This window comes from Dermochelys coriacea, chromosome 10 (assembly GCF_009764565.3).
Source record: "Dermochelys coriacea isolate rDerCor1 chromosome 10, rDerCor1.pri.v4, whole genome shotgun sequence".
NCBI lineage: Eukaryota > Metazoa > Chordata > Testudines > Dermochelyidae > Dermochelys > Dermochelys coriacea.
This window is the reverse complement of record NC_050077.1, coordinates 16,651,068-16,669,196: the sequence shown is the minus strand read 5'-3', so window position 1 is coordinate 16,669,196 and position 18,129 is coordinate 16,651,068. Positions and strand designations below refer to the sequence as shown.

General features: G+C 43.7%; 1 protein-coding gene across 3 annotated transcripts in view; it reads left to right on the top strand.

Annotated features, from left to right (window-relative positions):
- Positions 1 to 18,129, top strand: part of VWA3A (von Willebrand factor A domain containing 3A) — a 77,372-nt gene that overhangs the window by 26,859 nt on the left and 32,384 nt on the right. For all 3 annotated transcript variants that reach the window (XM_038420741.2, XM_038420740.2, XM_038420749.2), the window contains exon 15: positions 10,073 to 10,153. In XM_038420741.2, coding sequence (XP_038276669.2) covers positions 10,073 to 10,153 — 81 coding nt within the window. The remainder of the gene's footprint in view (positions 1 to 10,072; positions 10,154 to 18,129) is intronic.

Here is an 18,129-nt window from a genome sequence, read left to right as displayed (position 1 = left end):
TTCTCAGGTCTGTAATTGAGTGACCGGAGAGATTGAAGTGTTCTCCGACTGGTTTTTGAATGTTATAATTCTTGATGTCTGATTTGTGTCCATTTATTCTTTTACGTAGAAACTGTCCAGTTTGACCAATGTACATGGCAGAGGGGCATTGCCGGCACATGATGGCATATATCATATTGGTAGATGCGCAGGTGAACGAGCCTCTGATAGTGTGGCTGATGTGATTAGGCCCTATGATGGTGTCCCCTGAATAGATATGTGGACAGAGTTGGCAACGGGCTTTGTTGCAAGGATAGGTTCCTGGGTTAGTGGTTCTGATGTGTGGTGTATGGTTGCTGGTGAGTATTTGCTTCAAGTTGGGGGGTTATCTGTAAGCAAGGACTGGCCTGTCTCCCAAGATCTGTGAGAGTGATGGGTTGTCCTTCAGGATAGGTTGTAGATCCTTGATGATGCGCTGGAGAGGTTTTAGTTGGGGGCTGAAGGTGATGGGTAGTGGCGTTCTGTTCTTTTCTTTGTTGGGCCTGTCCTGTAGTAGGTGACTTCTGGGTACTCTTCTGGCTCTGTCAGTCTGTTTTTTCACTTCAGCAGGTGGGTATTGTAGTTTTAAGAATGCTTGATAGAGATCTTGTAGGTGTTTGTCTCTGTCTGAGGGATTGGAGCATATGCGGTTGTATCTTAGAGCTTGGCTGTAGACAATGGATTGTGTGGTGTGTCCTCAATGGAAGCTGGAGGCATGTAGGTAAGTCTAGCAGTCAGTAGGTTTCCGCTATAGGGTGGTGTTTATGTGACATCGCTTATTAGCAGAGTAGTGTCCAGGAAATGGACCGCCTGTGTGGATTGTTCTAGGCTGAGGTTGATGGTGGGATGGAAATTGTTGAAATCATCGTGGAATTCCTCAAAGGCGTCTTTTCCATGGGTCCAGTTGATGAAGATGTCATCAATGTAGTGCAAGTAGAGTAGGGGTATTAGGGGATGAGAGCTAAGGAAGCGTTGTTCTAAGTCTGCCATAAAAATGTTAGCATACTGTGGGGCCATGTGGGTACCCATAGCAGTGCCACTGACTTGAAGGTATATATTGTCCCCAAATGTGAAATAGTTGTGGGTGAGGACAAAGTCACAAAGTTCAGCCACCAGGTTTGCCGTGACATTATCGGGGATACTGTTCCTGACAGCTTGTAGTCCATCTTTGTGTGGAATGTTGGTGAAGAGGTGTAGTTGGTGTAAGCCACTGCATCCATAGTGGCCAGGAGGGTGTTTTCTGGAAGATCACCAATGGATTGTAGTTTCCTCAGGAAGTCAGTGGTGTCTCGAAGATAGCTGGGAGGGCCTGAGGAGAGAGTCCACATAGCCAGACAATCCTGCTGTCAGGGTGCCAATGCCTGAGATGATGGGGCATCCAGGATTCCCAGGTTTATGGATTTTGGGAAGCAGATAAAATACCCCTGGTCGGGGTTCTAGGCATGTGTCTGCACAGGTCTGTTCCTGTGCTTTTTCAGGGAGTTTCTTGAGCAGATGGTATAGTTTCTTTTGGTAATCCTCAGTGGGATCAGAAGATAATGGCCTGTAGAATATGGAGTTAGAGAGCTGCCTAGCAGCCTCTTGTTCATATTCCAACTTATTCATGAGGACGACAGCACCTCCTTTGTCAGCCTTTTTGATTATGATGTCAGAGGTGTTCCTGAGCCTGTTGATGGCATTGTGTTCAGCATGGCTGAGGTTATGCGGCAAGTGATGCTGCTTTTATAACATGTCTGGCAGGTTGTTTTTGTGGAGACAAATTATTATACATGTGTTGCAAGCAGTGTGTTTCAAACAACATCTTTCCAAGAGGCCTCCGCATGTTCTCATTGTTGGGAAACATACCCTCAGCACTATCTTCCTTTTCCAGCATTGTGACTGTACAGAGCCAATGCCACTGAACTACATTTAATGTTACCAGGAAGGTCTCTTTGCAATGTCTTTTCACCTAGTTTACCTGGGGCCTGGATATCGACCCAAAACCTCGTGGCTGAGATTAATCAGTCAGGAGAAAATGAAGTGGCTATCTATGTAGTTCAGCAGTCCATCCACCATTTGGTGGGGGGGATGTAAATCTGGTAGTGAAATCAGAAGTGCATAATTAGAAATATCCGTAAGACTGCTAGAACTCAGTTTTTCAGATTTCTATAAAAAAGATCATGAATACAAGGACACTAAATCCTCCTGCACTAAAGTTTATACATCTGTGCAAAATACCAATATAGCTGCACCAGTGCAAATCCCTAGACTAGACATACTTGCACCATTACAAATCACTTTTTACAGTGTTACAAGCATAACCACACTAGGGGTTAGTACTGGAGCAGTTTCATTGGAATAGTTAAAAGAAAAGGAGTACTTGTGGCACCTTAGAGACTAACAAATTTATTAGAGCATAAGCTTTCGTGAGCTACAGCTCACTTCATCGGATGCATTTGGTGGAAAAAACAGAGGAGAGATTTATATACACACACACAGAGAACATGAAACAATGGGTTTATCATACACACTGTAAGGAGAGTGATCACTTAAGATAAGCCATCACCAGCAGCGGGGGCCGGGGGAGGGAGGAAAACCTTTCATGGTGACAAGCAAGGTAGGCTAATTCCAGCAGTTAACAAGAATATCAGAGGAACAGTGGGGGGTGGGGTGGGGGGAGAAATACCATGGGGAAATAGTTTTACTTTGTGGTGGCTGAACTTTGTGACTTTGTCCTCACCCATAACTATTTCACATTTGGTGACAATGTATACCTTCAAATCAGCGGCACTGCGATGGGTACCCGCATGGCCCCACAGTATGCCAACATTTTTATGGCTGACTTAGAACAATGCTTCCTCAGCTCTCGTCCCCTAATGCCCCTACTCTACTTGCGCTACATTGATGACATCTTCATCATCTGGACCCATGGAAAAGAAGCTCTTGAGGAATTCCACCATGATTTCAACAATTTCCATCCCACCATCAACCTCAGCCTGGACCAGTCCACACAAGAGATCCACTTCCTGGACACTACAGTGCTAATAAGCGATGGTCACATAAACACCACCCTATATCGGAAACCTACTGACCGCTATTCCTACCTACATGCCTCTAGCTTTCATCCAGATCATACCACTCGATCCATTGTCTACAGCCAAGCGCTACATAACCGCATTTGCTCCAACCCCTCAGACAGAGACAAACACCTACAAGATCTCTATCATGCATTCCTACAACTACAATACCCACCTCCTGAAGTGAAGAAACAGATTGACGGAACCAGAAGAGTACCCAGAAGTCACCTACTACAGGACAGGCCCAACAAAGAAAAGAACAGAACGCCACTACCCATCACCTTCAGCCCCCAACTAAAACCTCTCCAACGCATCATCAAGGATTTACAACCTATCCTGAAGGACGACCCATCACTCTCACAGATCTTGGGAGACAGGCCAGTCCTTGCTTATAGACAGCCCCCCAATCTGAAGCAAATACTCACCAGCAACCACACACCACACAACAGAACCACTAACCCAGGAACCTATCCTTGCAACAAAGCCCGTTGCCAACTCTGTCCACATATCTATTCAGGGGATACTATCATAGGGCCTAATCACATCAGCCACACTATCAGAGGCTCGTTCACCTGCGCATCTACCAATGTGATATATGCCATCGTGCCAGCAATGCCCCTCTGCCATGTACATTGGCCAAACTGGACAGTCTCTACGTAAAAGAATGAATGGGCACAAATCAGACGTCAAGAATTATAACATTCAAAAACCAGTTGGAGAACACTTCAATCTCTCTGGTCACTCGATCACAGACCTAAGAGTGGCTATCCTTCAACAAAAAAACTTCAAAAACAGACTCCAACGAGAGACTGCTGAATTGGAATTAATTTGCAAACTGGATACAATTAACTTAGGCTTGAATAGAGACTGGGAATGGATGAGTCATTACACAAAGTAAAACTTTCCCCATGGTATTTCTCCCCCCCACCCTACCCCCCACTGTTCCTCTGATATTCTTGTTAACTGCTGGAATTAGCCTACCTTGCTTGTCACCATGAAAGGTTTTCCTCCTTTCCCCCCCCTGCTGCTGGTGATGGCTTATCTTAAGTGATCACTCTCCTTACAGTGTGTATGATAAGCCCATTGTTTCATGTTCTCTGTGTGTGTATATAAATCTCTCCTCTGTTTTTTCCACCAAATGCATCTGATGAAATGAGCTGTAGCTCACGAAAGCTTATGCTCTAATAAATTTGTTAGTCTCTAAGGTGCCACAAGTACTCCTTTTCTTTTTGCGAATACAGACTAACACGGCTGCTACTCTGAAACCATTGGAATAGTTATATCAGTTCAAAGCCCCCAGCTGCTCATTAAGTGAGCACCATCTATTCTGTACTCTGAATGAGGCACAGGTCCTGTGGAAAAACATAGTATGAGATCATGTACTTAAAAACTGTATCATAATGCACATGCACAGTGGGCCAAATTTAAGTTGCGTGATGTGACAGGGTTTGACTCAACACCGTGGCGCCTCCTGCTAGCCATCTTAGGAATTAGCTCAGGCGCCCTCCTCAGGAGCCAAGGTGCTCTCTTCAGGTGGTGTCTCGCCTGTTGTCACTCCTGTCTCCGCGTCCAGGACCCTCGTCACTCCCCAGACCGCATCATCCTCTTCTGGACACAGCCCTCCGTCTGTGCCCCACTCGGTTCTTTCCCCCTTTCTGGGGGACTGACAGTCCTCACTCCAACTACTTGCCTCAGTGACAATCTGCAGTCCAGGTTCTAGCCAATCCCCTAGGTGGCCTGCGGGGGTAACAGGGGGAGCCCAGGCCCACCCACTACTCCGGGCCCCAACCCAGGGACCCTAAAGCTGGCAGCCATGTACTGCTCCTCCTCCAACTCTGCCGTCTCCTTGCCTGGGCTACTCCTCTGCAGCCCCAGCACCTTCTCTGCCCTTGTGTCTGGGCCTCAGTTCGGCAGCCATCAGCCTGGAGCCTTCTCATACTCTGCTGACCCTATCCAACGCTACTTTCTCCATGGTGCACTAGCCCTCTGAGCAGCCATTTCTCCTCCCTCAAACTCCAGGGAGGGACTGCCTCTGCTTTGCTCAGCAGCCCCTTCTTATATGGGCCAGCCTGGCCCTGATTGGCTCATCCAATAAACCTTCCCCTAATTGGCTGGCCCTACAAGCCTTTTCCTTATTGGCTGCCTCCTACGCAGCCTCCCCAGGATGGCTTTAACCCCTTACATAACAGTGAGGGGCAGCCAGAACGGAGAGTCACAAAATATAGCAAAAGTCCCTAACACCGTTCAGTAAATTGGGAGACACCAAGACGAAGGGGAAAATTCAGAAGGTGTAAGATGTAGCCTCACTTTTTTTTTTTCTTCGGGTCTGAGCATTTAAACAATAATGGGAATTTAGCTACTGAATATGTAATAGGAGCAGAAGAATTATGAGTATGGGCTCAAATATAAGATATGAGACCAGGCATTTTCAAAATGCTAGGGAATGTTAGTCGGCAAGTTGTCTTAACTCCTGGGCTAAAACCATTATATCAGCTGTGTGCAAGAGAAAGATAAGGAATGGTTGAGACTTGTGTTGAGACCCAGGGTTTTGTGGGAATTTTAGCTGCCCAACTTTTCGTGAATCTGAAGCAGGAATGGATTCCTGTTCATTTACTGAACGTTTCTGACAAACCAAAAAAGAGAAAATCACAGTTGCAAAATGTGAACTAGTAAAAGCTGGTACAGAGGAATACTTTAAGGGAGAAAGAGGTGAAAGCGAGCTCCCAGAGTTTCTGTTGGAGTTGTTCCAGTGCAGCAATATAAATTTAAATAAAGAGCAGCAGAAAGTCTAATTTGGGAGGTGGAGGTTAGGAATCAGGAGTTGTTCTCATGCTGTCAAAGATATAGGTTATACTACACTGGTTCAGCACAAGATTGACACCGGGGGAAATCAACCCATTAAACAGACCCCATACCATGTACCAGTTGAGAAGAGGTTCTTTAGGCCATTGTGGAAATGTTTCAGGAAGGAATAAATGAACTTTTAAACAGTCCTTACCCATATTTTTGATTTAGAAAAAAGATGGCAGAACAAGATTGTATAGGACTGTAGGAAACTAAATGAAGTTACTGTAAAGGATTGTTATCTGTCACCACAAAAAGATGGTACCCTGGATGCTGTAGCAGGTTTAATCTGGTTTTCCACTTTGGATCTTAATTGTGGGTATTAGCAAGTGGAAGTGGATCTAAGAGATAGGGAAAAGACTGCTTCTTGAGTATTTGTCCACATGGATCCCATTCTAGCTGCACATGAACCCCATGCACACAAAATCTGTTGGCAAGCAGTGTCCATTGGGATATGGCATGCGTGCACTCTTGCACCCGCACACACACACACATATTTCCCCCCTTCCCCAAAGTGCATAAAGGGCAGAAGGGGCCCAACCACCTCTCAGTTCCTTCTTACTACCTGTGGCAGTGAGACAGAATTTAGCAATGGGGTCTGCCTGCTGCCCCATAGTTCTCAACTGTCAGTGTAGGATTAGTGTTAGATTAGCACAGAACTAGTTTAGAGTGAGTTATTTCTTGTTACTCTTTTTTCCTAGCCAGTTGGCACAAAAGGTTTTATGGTGGTGGTGTGTGATTGGGTATACAAACCCCAGACAAGCAACTAGGGGTTCAGGAATTACTTTGGGCCAAGCCAGCCACACCCAACCACATCTGCAGCAAATGCTCCATTTGGTAGAGGAATTAAAAGACAGAAACAGCTAATCTGGGGGAAGACCTGGAAGAGAGCAGACCTACAACCCACGGCTCCTGCAGTGGAGAACAGAGGGAAGGCCAATATCTCTAATCTAACTGCCCCAAAGGGCCCTCCTGAGGGAAGGGAGTACCAACCCCAGAAACAGTCAGAGTGGGAAGAATTCCCCTATCCCCCACATATGAACCTTGGACATTGGTAATCCCTTTTTATCTTTCTTGATTTGGACTATCTCAGCAGGGGAAAGCCTTGGATTGAGCTGGCCCCCAGGTTGGGGTAAGGGCAGAGATAGGAAGTGGCCCAGGGATGGCAGCCTTAAGCCGCCTCGGTAGCCAGACTGCTGGTAGCCCCAAAGGGCCCTATGTCAGAGCCTGGTGGAGTGGGAGGGCCCAGGGTCCCCTACCAACCCCCTGCCAGTCATGGGTCACAACCCTGACCACTAGGCCACGCTTCCCAACCAACCCCCGAGTGAGGACCATTACATAACGGGGGTGTTTTGTTTTTGTTTAAAGATAACATTATTACTGAGGCATTAGCCTCACGTGTGAGACAGTGTCCAGGGTTTAAGTCCTGCCCTTCATGTAAAGCAGCAATGCCCTGAAATAATGGGCATTCTAAATGCCTTTTTTGCCTTAGAGAAGGCCACATTCTTTACAAGTGCTCCATCTGCAGATCAAAACATGCTCAAAAGCTAAGTTGCTCGACAAACATTTTACTTGGAGCATTCAGTGAAGAGTGCATCTGATTTGGAGAACTATGGGTTGAAAGATGTGGCTGGGGTTTGCAACAGCATTTGGCTAGCGCTCGGGTAATTGGAGATGTTAACCTTAGTACTCTAGGTCTCTTCAGTTACCAAAAGACCTTACATTTTCTAAAGGTAGTGGTGGTGCAGCACAGGCCTCTGTGGGTCAGTCAGTTGCTCTAGCTATATGTGGTAGAGAAGAGCAGACATCTAAGACCATGACTGAGCACCTACCACCATCCCCAGTATAGTCTAAGAGGAAGTCAAAGAATTATCATACATCTGACCGGCACCTCAGTTGTACTCTATAACAAGAGGTGCATTTTTCAGCCCCGGCACTGTACCATTTGAGCTCTGTTGCCAACCCTACTACATCAGTACTGACTACAGTGGTTCTGTCAGTTCCAGAAACCTTGGTACCACATAGAGAAATGAGATCTACATTAATCCCCATAGTATTAGTGCCTCAAATATCGCCTCCTTCAGTGCAATCGACCTCTGTTCTGGCTACATTTGCAACATCTGGATTTAACTATTGCACTGGAACATAACTTTCTAAACATGACACCATTACCAACATCTACAACGCCTCTGTCAGTATCTAGGGTACTGATAAGGAAGATTTAACTTCATCCAGCCTCATCACACCCGATATCTATATCTCAGGGAGAATTGTCTAGAACCTCCCAAAGTTCTTCAGAGATCAGGTTTTCTCTAGAGGAAGTTTATTCTTTGGAATCTTTTTCATTTGCTTATAGCAGAAGTCCTTCTTTCATGGCAGATACTGCCTGAGTAAATCCATGAGCGGGAATCAAAGAGGGTCACATCAGGATGTTGTTCTTCTTGCTGTAAGAGACATGGATCAGGCAAAATGCAGACTCCCTGGATTCCTCCATCATGATCTCATATGCCACATCTTTATGGTATGCTGTCTTGGTCTTATTGGGTACCTTGAAATCCTCAACCTCATTATTTAGGATCATATTTTTTGAGCACGCCCTCCACACCTCATCCAGGAATAAATGGCCTGCCCTACAGTTGAGCCTCCCAAGTCAATGCAACAACCTCAACAGCATGGTATTTGTGATCCCAAACAGGATGTACAGTGTACTGATCATCATCATCATCTGGAGGAACATGTGACCCCCCTCTGCATCTTTGGCAATTTCTTTGTTCTCCCCAGATGAAGCAGTTAATCCTTCATTACCAGCTAAAACTGACGATTTTATGACATTCCTGTTAATACATCCTAGTATGATATTATCCTCTTTCTCAGCTGCATCACATTGTTGACTCTTCTTCAGCTTGTGATCCACTATAACCCCCAGAACCTTTTCAGCAGTACTATCATCAAGCCAGTTACTCTCCATCTTATAGTTGTACATTTGATTTTTTTCTTCCTATGTGAAGTATTTTTCCACTTGTCTTTATTGAATTTCATCTTGTTGAATTCAGACCAATTCTCCAATTTGTCAAGGTCATTTTGGATTCGAATCCTGTCCTCCTAAGTGCTTGCAACCCCTCCCAGCTTGCAGTGTTTCTACTAGGCCATCTGAGTGCCAAGGGTGATTTTACCAGCATATGAGAAGGGCACACTAATTTTGTTTAGTTCTCCCATATTTTATAAGCTTCCTTGTCGTTGTCTGTTAGCCTCCTGGTTACAGCATGGGGCTGAGGATAGAGGGAGGGCATTTTCAGTGAGGGGACATCAGCTCTGGAACTTCTGTTGGGCTGCCAGAAACTAATTTTTTAAATTATGTTTTACACTCTGATGACATTGTAAAGCTTATTTTCCAAAGTGGGTTTTTGGGGGGGTTATTTGTTTGTTTGAGGGGGAAAGGTTGGTTGATTGGTTTGATATGGGGTTTTTTTGGGGTGGAGGAGGGGGTTGTCCCCTCGGGTGAATATGTATCCAAATCTCTTTGTTGTTTTCATATTACCTGAAGTCGTTGTATGCTGATGGAAAAGTAAGGTAAAGTATTTGTTTTCAATTGTGTAGCACTACTGCCACAGAGAGCAGTATTCCTAGTTGTATGATCCTAAATAACTTCTCTGGACTGACCTTGTGAGATTCTAAATACTCTGAGTATCCTTGAACTTCATTGGAGTTGCGAATACTCTTGCAGGAGTACCTTGCAGCACTGGCCCCAAATAAATAACTTTTTTTTTTAAAAGTATAATGCCTCATTGTGTGGCCTGCTCAGAAAGCTTTCATCCTGTATAGAACATCCAGTCTAAAGAGGTGGTCTGGTAGATTTTTTATCTGAAAAAGTAGTATTTATTTGAAATTGTGATGCCTAATCTGTGCAAGTTTAAATATGTTTCTGTGTTCTGCCTCTTAGGCTCACAGAACCAAATTCAGCCCTGATGTAAGCAGGTGAAACTCCATAGACTTTTAGTTTTCTTACATTTATGGATTTAAGTCAGACATATCATGTCATTCACAATAGTTTGTGTATTTCTTCACCAATAAACTCAATGGAAAGAATGTCATGTTTATGTAACTTACAACATACATGTTGCTTTAAACAGCGGAGTGTTTTCTCATCCTTTCAGAAAGCAATGATGCAGTTTGAATGGCATGATGGGACAGTGAAAAATGTTCACGTGGACCCACCAATATTATATGACTATCAGGTGAGTTATTAATATTTGTCTAGTTGGTCCTACAATCCAGTACTACATGCACACCTAGTTATTCCATCTCAGTCATTATCCTGCGCTGAGAAGAGGCCAGCAAGAGAGAGGATTCACAGGCACAGTTGGTTACAAGACAAGATGCTTACAGCTGTCATTGAGTGTATCTGCAGAATACAAGACCCAGTAACCTGGCTGTATATATGAACAGATTCATCTAACAATGATGAATTCTAAATAAGAGGAACAGGTCTGTCAGGAGCACTGCTGGACTAGTGTCAAATATGCTTTTTTGTCCAGCAGAAAGTTATTGTGAACACATTGTAATTATTCCATCCTATTCTGTTGTTCTGTGTATCTTTTATAAATATACATACTGTAAAGTATTAAAACCAGCAACTCCCAAACCCACCCTAATACAATCCTCTCCTATAATTTCATACCTTAATTACAAGTATATCCCCATTCTGTTCAGTCTGAGAAGTAAACAAGTTCAATAAAGCAGAATGCCTAGCAGTCATTGGTCAGACAAAAAAAATAAACTAGGGCATACGTTGGACATTTTAGCAAGCAAAGCACTCACAAGCTCAGATAACTGCTGTGTGATATGGCAGCAGTCTATGGCAATAAGACAGAGCACCCTGCTACCATAGCCGTCCCAGACAGCTCACGTGCAGAAAGAGGCAGGCAAAGAATTCTGAGGTCAAGAATTTGATTCCAGGCTTCATAAAGCATAGATTAAACAGTAAATTTTGCCCTGCAAAACAGTGCATTGTATTAAGAGCTTCCTCAGTGAAGTGGATCTACCACTTCATCACCAATGAAGTGGATCTATTGGGGTTTTCCAACTGAGCAACAGATGATGCACAACTCCTGGGGGAGAGGAGACTGAGGACAGTGGTGAAAAACTAATAATACCAGATCAGTGTAGGACACTGAGGGCAATCTATGGCAGCTTGGAAGCAGAAAGTGACAGAAACGTGTCCCTATATCAAGGGGAAATTTGCAGGAATAAAAAGCAGATGATGTGAGTCATGATGCCACATAGATCTAGATTTAGAATACCATATCACTGCTTATTTCTACAACATGGGCTCTGTTCTGAATATGTTTCCACAGCATCCAGTACTGCTGGAATATTTTTGTTTCAGGTGTACTGCTGTTATACCTAAAGAGAAGCAGTATTGTCAGGTGATAGGATAGTAGACAGTCAGGAGACATAGGCAAAATTCAAAATATAGTCTGATTTGCCATGTGACCTGAAAATTACTTACCCTTTCTGTGCCTCAGTTTCTCCATCAATGAATCAGGGTAATTCTTACCTACCATTGTAAAGCAATATGAAATCAATGGATGAAAAGTTCTGTATAAGTGCTAAGTGTTAATAATCATCAAAGGGCCATCATAGAAATGTTCACTTTATAGTCCTTAGTAGCTCTGCATATCATATTTGTGAGTCGCATTTTAGCCTCAACAGGTTTGGGTGATCATTCCCACAATAGCCTTTCCATTTGTTTGGATGAAATGTAATTTAGCTAGCAAAAAAGCTAGGGCTCACCTCTGAGCAATTTAGCCCAGACCTGTTAGAGTAGAAAACAGGGAACTCTTGCCTCTTGACTATACCCATGTTTTTTGCCCTTCCATAGATGCATTGGTTTGCCTTATATGTGCAATTCAGGGTACTGTGTAATTCAGGTTTTAGAATGCCCTAAGGTCTTATCTACAGTAGAAACTTTGAACAGGAAAAGTTTTGCCAGCATAGTGCAATTATTTCAGCAAAGTGCATTTACATTTCATTGTTTGTGCTGATCCATCATGTCCATACGGTATCAAGTTAGACCAGCAAAAAGTATGTTGTACTGTGGATAAGCATTCCAGTGTCCTCAGTGCTGCCTTCAGGAACACTACCTTGTGGGAAATTGTCACTGTGCATTATGAGGCAGCTGCTGTATATTGTGGGATACCTCATTTGGGAAATTTTGGGAATTTGGGTTAAATGCACACAATTCATTTTGTTCCGCCACATAATCTACTGCTCTCGTGCACCATTTTCAAACTCATAACAGCATGGATGCAGCACAGAGAAGAAACTTTGTTGTATTTGCAAGGCTGCACTACTCAGACTCAGCTGAAAATGAGTGGACAGTGAATGTAGTGGCTATACTATTACAGCCGTTCATACAACTGCAAAGGGTGCTCCCGTTCAATGAGTACCAAGTGGCACAATTGGAATGTCACGTGAACCTAGGTCAATCAGTACTGGGGTCCAGAACTTTGAGATGAAGAACTCCACATCCCTGCAGTTGTGTGCTAAGCTCACCCGAGTCCTGCAACACAGAAACACCAAGACGAGAGTTGCCCTTGCAAGGCAGAAATGAATGGCAATCATTTGGAAACTTGCAACCCTGTATGCTGTCAGTCAGTGAGGAAGCAGTTTGGCACTGGAAAATCAACAGGCAGTCATCACTGAGGTATGCAAGGCAATAAAGCTTGTCCTGCTATACAGGGCAGTAAGGCAGGGCAACATGCAGGAAATAATAAATGGATTCAACAACAAGGGCTTCCTAAACTGCTGAGACAGTAGACTACTCATGTCCCTGTTCTGTGCCCTCCCAACCACTAGCCTCCAAGTAAATAAAATGGGTGTTTCTTGATGATTATGTAGTTTGGTGGATCACCAAGGATTGATGTACAGACAACACAAAGTTGGCTGGTCTGGAAAAGTCCATACCACCTGGATTTTTAGAAATACATGACTTTTTGACAAGCTGAAAGCTGGGACACTTTTTCCAGACATCCAATTGACATTAACAGAGTTTCTATGCCAATCGTGATTCTTAGCGACTTCCCTTTGCTTCCCTGGCTTATGAAGCCAAACACCAGCAATTTGGACAGAAATAAGGGAAGGTTTAATTATCCCTTGTGCAGCTACAGAATGAATGTGAGTGTGTCTTTGGAAGACTGAAGAGAAGGTATTTCATGGCAAGGCTAAAATTCAGCAAGGAAAATTTTCCTACAGTTATTGCTGTGTGCTGCGGATTGCATAACATCTGTGAGACCAAGGGTGAGACCCTAATGCTAGGGTGGATGAAGTGAGGTGGACAGACAGGCCGTCGACTACATTCAAACAGCCTGAAAGTAAGCCAGTTAAAGTTCCACCATTAGCACTGTGTGGGTGAAGAAAGCTTAGGAGTATCCTCTGACAGTGGGTAGTAGCCTGACATTGTCTTATGGAATATGTACACTGACTGAGCCTGTCTTTAGATAATATGCATGAATATGACTTGTATTAGAAATCGTAATGAGGATTGCATAAGGGCAATTCTTTTTGTAGTGCACATTAATTACTAGCTTTAATATTTTATTGAATTTTTTTATTGTGGTATAGAAGCCTTTCTGGTTATATGAAGTACTTTCTACCACCTCAGACAGCTCTGTAGTGCCAAAAAACACAATAAATGTGTGCAGTAACTGTCAACAACCTTGAACTCTATGTAAAACACAATAAGACATGCCTCACAAAAAGAGAAAAGAGCTTACTTACAATTTTGAATTTACTAACCGCATATCAAAAACTATTTACAGTGAAATTTAACATGCAGACTGGATGTCATGCATCACAGATTGCAGTATGTCTAGTCAAAACATTTCTTTTTGTTCCCTATGCTGTTTGTCTATTGGAATTGAGTGTAATGGGAACTACTGCAAGAAGCGTGGGTGATTCAGGGGTGGAGAAGTGTATGATCCTTACCAGCAGCCAGTATTATTCATGCTTTAGAGTGGGTGGAACTGCTGCAATGTTATCCTTGATATATTCATTGATCAACAGTGGTGTCTGCTGCTTCAATAGCAGCAGCGTAGCTCTGTGCCTCTGTCCTTCCATGTCTTCTCCAGCAGATTTCATACCACTCCCTAGCATTCCCCACATTTGTCTTGATCTCCTGAATAATTTCTGTAAATGTGTCCTCCTTTTTGTATGAGGTGGTGTTTGGCTCTGATAGTTACCAGATGTTCTGCAGGTGTTGGTGAGGTTCCCCTCATAAAGGTCACTGACAAACAGATTAAACAAACAGCAGTTGTTAGGTCTGAGGATTTAGCATTCTATGGTAAATAACTACACCAGCTACTCAGATTTTCCTGTCTTGGGCAGTATACATTTATGGTTAGCCCCAGAATTATATGTGGATTGTAAGCATTTTAGACCATACAGGATGGTGGGGGTACTTAACCAGGTCACTTAAATAGGGAGGGGGCGAGACATGAAATATGTACAAGAATATTATAGTAAAGACTGCTGAATGAATTTCAGCAGTTGTGAATCCTTGAGGATTTATCCATCAGATGGATAGCAAAGTGGCAGAGAAAAGAGGTGTGTAAGAGGCCCAGAGGCTGCCTGGGAATGTATGCAGCCAAGTTGTTTTTCCCAGAGATCCTCTCACAGAAGTAGTGCCGGAGTGGCAAGGGAATATGCCATACCCTGGTGGTCCAACCAAGGCAACTTGTCCTGACAATAACGGGGAAAACATTAAATACCTCTTGCTAATACGATGTTCTGTAAAATTGTGGCAGCATCCCAAATCTGTGTGGGTAAAGGTTAACCAGCTATTCTGCCAGCAGCCCAAGGAACTGTAACTGCCAGTTGGGGGCATGCAAGTTCTGGTATGTCAAGTGCAAAAGCATAATAAGGCAAACCAAAAGAGAATTTGAAGAGCATCTAGCAAAAGACTCATAAGCTAATAGCAAAAAATAAATTAAGTACATCAGAAGGAGAAAGTACCAAAAAATCAGTGGGGGCACTGGATGATCAAGGTGGTAAAGGTGCACTCGAAGAAGACAAGGCTGTTGTGGAGAAGCTAAATGAATTCTTTGCATCAGTCTTCACTACAGAGGATGCAAGTGAGATTCACACACTTGAGACATTCTTTTTAGAAGACTAATCTGAGGAACTGTTCAAGATTGAGGTGTCAGTAGGGGAGGATTTGGAACAAATGGATAAACTAAACAGTAATAAGTCACCAGGACCAGCTGGTAATCACCCAAGAATTGTGAATGAGCTCAGATATGAAATTGCATAACTACTGTATGGGGTATGTAACCTATCACTTAAATCAGTCTCTGTACCAGATGACTGGCAGATAGCTAAAGTGACGCCAATTTTTTAAAAAAGCTCCAGAGGCGATCCTAGCAATTACAGGCTCATAAGCCTGACTTCAGTACCAGGCAAACTAGTAGAAACTGTAGTAAATAACAGAATCATCAAACACACAGATGAACAGGATATGTTGGAGAAGATTCAACAGGGCTTTTGAAAAGGGAAATTATGCATTAGCAATCTATTAGAATTCTTTGAGAGGGTCAACAAATGTGTGGATCCAGTGGATATAGTGTACTTGGATTTTCAGAAAGCCCTCACTAAATGTTCTTAAGCTATTTATTCCAGTGCTTAACCACTCTGACAGTTAGGAATTTTTTCCTAATGTCCAACCTAAACTGCCCTTGCTGCAATTTAAGTCCATTGCTTCTTGTCCTATCCTCAGAGGTTAAGAAGAACAATTTTTCTCCCTCTTCCTTGTAATAACCTTTTATGTGCTTGAAAACTGTTACAATGTCCCCTCTCAGTCTTCTTTTCTCCAGACTAAACAAACCCAAATTTTTCAATCTTCCCTCATAGGTCATGTTTTCCAGACCTTTAATCATTTTTGTTGCTCTTCTCTGGACTTTCTCCAATTTGTCCACATCTTTCCTGAAATGTGGCGCCCAGAACTGGACACAATACTCCAGTTGAGGCCTAATCAGTGCGGAGTAGAGCAGAAGAATTACTTCTTATGTCCTACTTACAATACTCCTGCTAATTCTTCCTCTTACTGGGATGACACGTGTTGCCACAGGGCACTTGCACAGTTGTCTGGGATTCTGGTTGTATATCAGACAGCTCCTGGCTATTGCTCAGCTCACTGTCATCATCATCACATTCCTGGCAATGCCACGCACCTTTTCCTCATCCCACTGTGCGGGGAGGGATTCCTGGGCACTGTGGGATGCTGAGGTGTCTGCAGTCCATTTTAAAGGTGGAGGTAGGCAACCCTGCTTGATATAGCATCAAGCTGTGTGTAAAGGGGCAGGGCTTGCGGGAAGCTCCAGACCTCCTCTTGTGCTCCTTGACCTTTTGTTAGACCCACCTCCTTTCCTTTTCTTTTGATTTGCATTGGGTCTCATCTCTGGTTTTCTCCCTGGATTGAATCACTTTTGAAAGGTTGGCATATTTATCTTTCTTCCTATAATAATGCCATAGTTGTGCCAGAACATGCTCCTTTCCCCACAGCCCTAGAAATTCAAAGACCTCTACCCTGCTCCAACCCCACCAACCTCTAGACTACACAGCAGCATGAGAATGGATTGGAACCATGCTTGTAGTGGTGTGAGAAAAGTAACAGGAAAAGATGTGACCACAAACAATGTGCTGGTTATTGAACTGGGAGGCATGCTTCTGGCCACTGGGACCGCATAGTAGCAGAGCTCAAAATCTTTTACTAGACAGCTCGCTGCTGAAGGGAATGGTGAATTATGGGAATGTTGCTGGAAGACTTCTTATACCCATACAGATACATATTTGTCCAGATTGTTACTGTACCAATGGAGACATACCAACAGTAGGCTTATGTCACTCTGGAAGAGGGAATAAAAATGCTGGCAAAAGTGGAGAGAGGTGTTAGTAGACAAAAAATATTAAATGTTGGTGCTTGCCAGGTTGTGCCAGTTGAAGGTGAGCTTTACCAGTAAAACCTTCTAGTATAGACAAGGCCAAAGAGTGCATGACCTTTCTGTAGTAAAAGAAACCACACACACCTGACGTTAAAGGACAAAGATGATATGCCATCAGTGTCAAACCACATCATTAATAACAGTGAGCATTCTCTATCGACACCACCACAACAGAATCCTCACTTTTGAGTTTCAAATTCCCAATGCGAAAAAGCGCAAACCTCCCTTAAGATTTTGGACCATCTGAGTGGGTGAACAACTCTGAGCCTTTGAGGAATAACTTTGTCCCCTGAATGACCTGTTATAGGTTCATCTCTCTGCGTTGCTAGCTGCAGTAATATGCAGTAATGAGCTTGGCTATATGATGCCTCCGACTCTCTGCAATGTCAACAGTACACGTCTCCTCTGTCTTGACTCCCCATTGCCCCCATAGGATTGCAAATGGAGTTGTCATAAGAAAGGATGGATGTGTCCTGCATCTAGCCAAGTACATCAGCTCCTGGTGTTGTGAATCTAACTTTGTGAGAGTAGGGTGAAACTAACTTTTGTCTAGTGAGAGTAGGGTGAAACTAACTTTGTCTAGACCTACCTGTGAGGGTATGCCCAGACAGCTGTGGCTCACCATCAGTGACACTCTCCTTTTGCCTTGTATGTTGTGCCTGATATTATTCTTCAGATGGTTGTGTGCGCAACATCTGCAATGGCATGGGATAAGTGATTCATACGAGATATAGTAAAGAATATATATATATGCCGAATAGCCTTTCAGGTGTTTGTTTCCAGGACACCCCGGGTGTGGAGGGCCTGAACCTGAGTCAAGCCAGGATCCAGGGTTCAAGCTCTATTGCTTTGCAGCGTAGATGCAGCCCCACTGGACTCATGCTCTGGGAGTCTCCCAAAAGCATTCCACAACCCTGTGGGCTGTTTTTCTTTGTCATCTGGACAGCCAAGTTTGGTGAACAGTCAAGTTTTCCCACACTGCACCATATACAAAAGGCTAGAGCAGCCACATTTTGGGAGGGCACTAGGAAATCTGGGATTTGGGTGGTTGGAGTCAGACCCACATAATGCAGTGTAGACACTGAAGCTCCAGGTTGGGACCCAGGGTTGAATACCTAACCTGGGGTTGCAAATGAGTGTAGACGCTCAAGCTCTATTTTAACAAACTTACGGTCTGCTAACTCAAGTTCTCCTAATCCTGGGCTTATATTGCA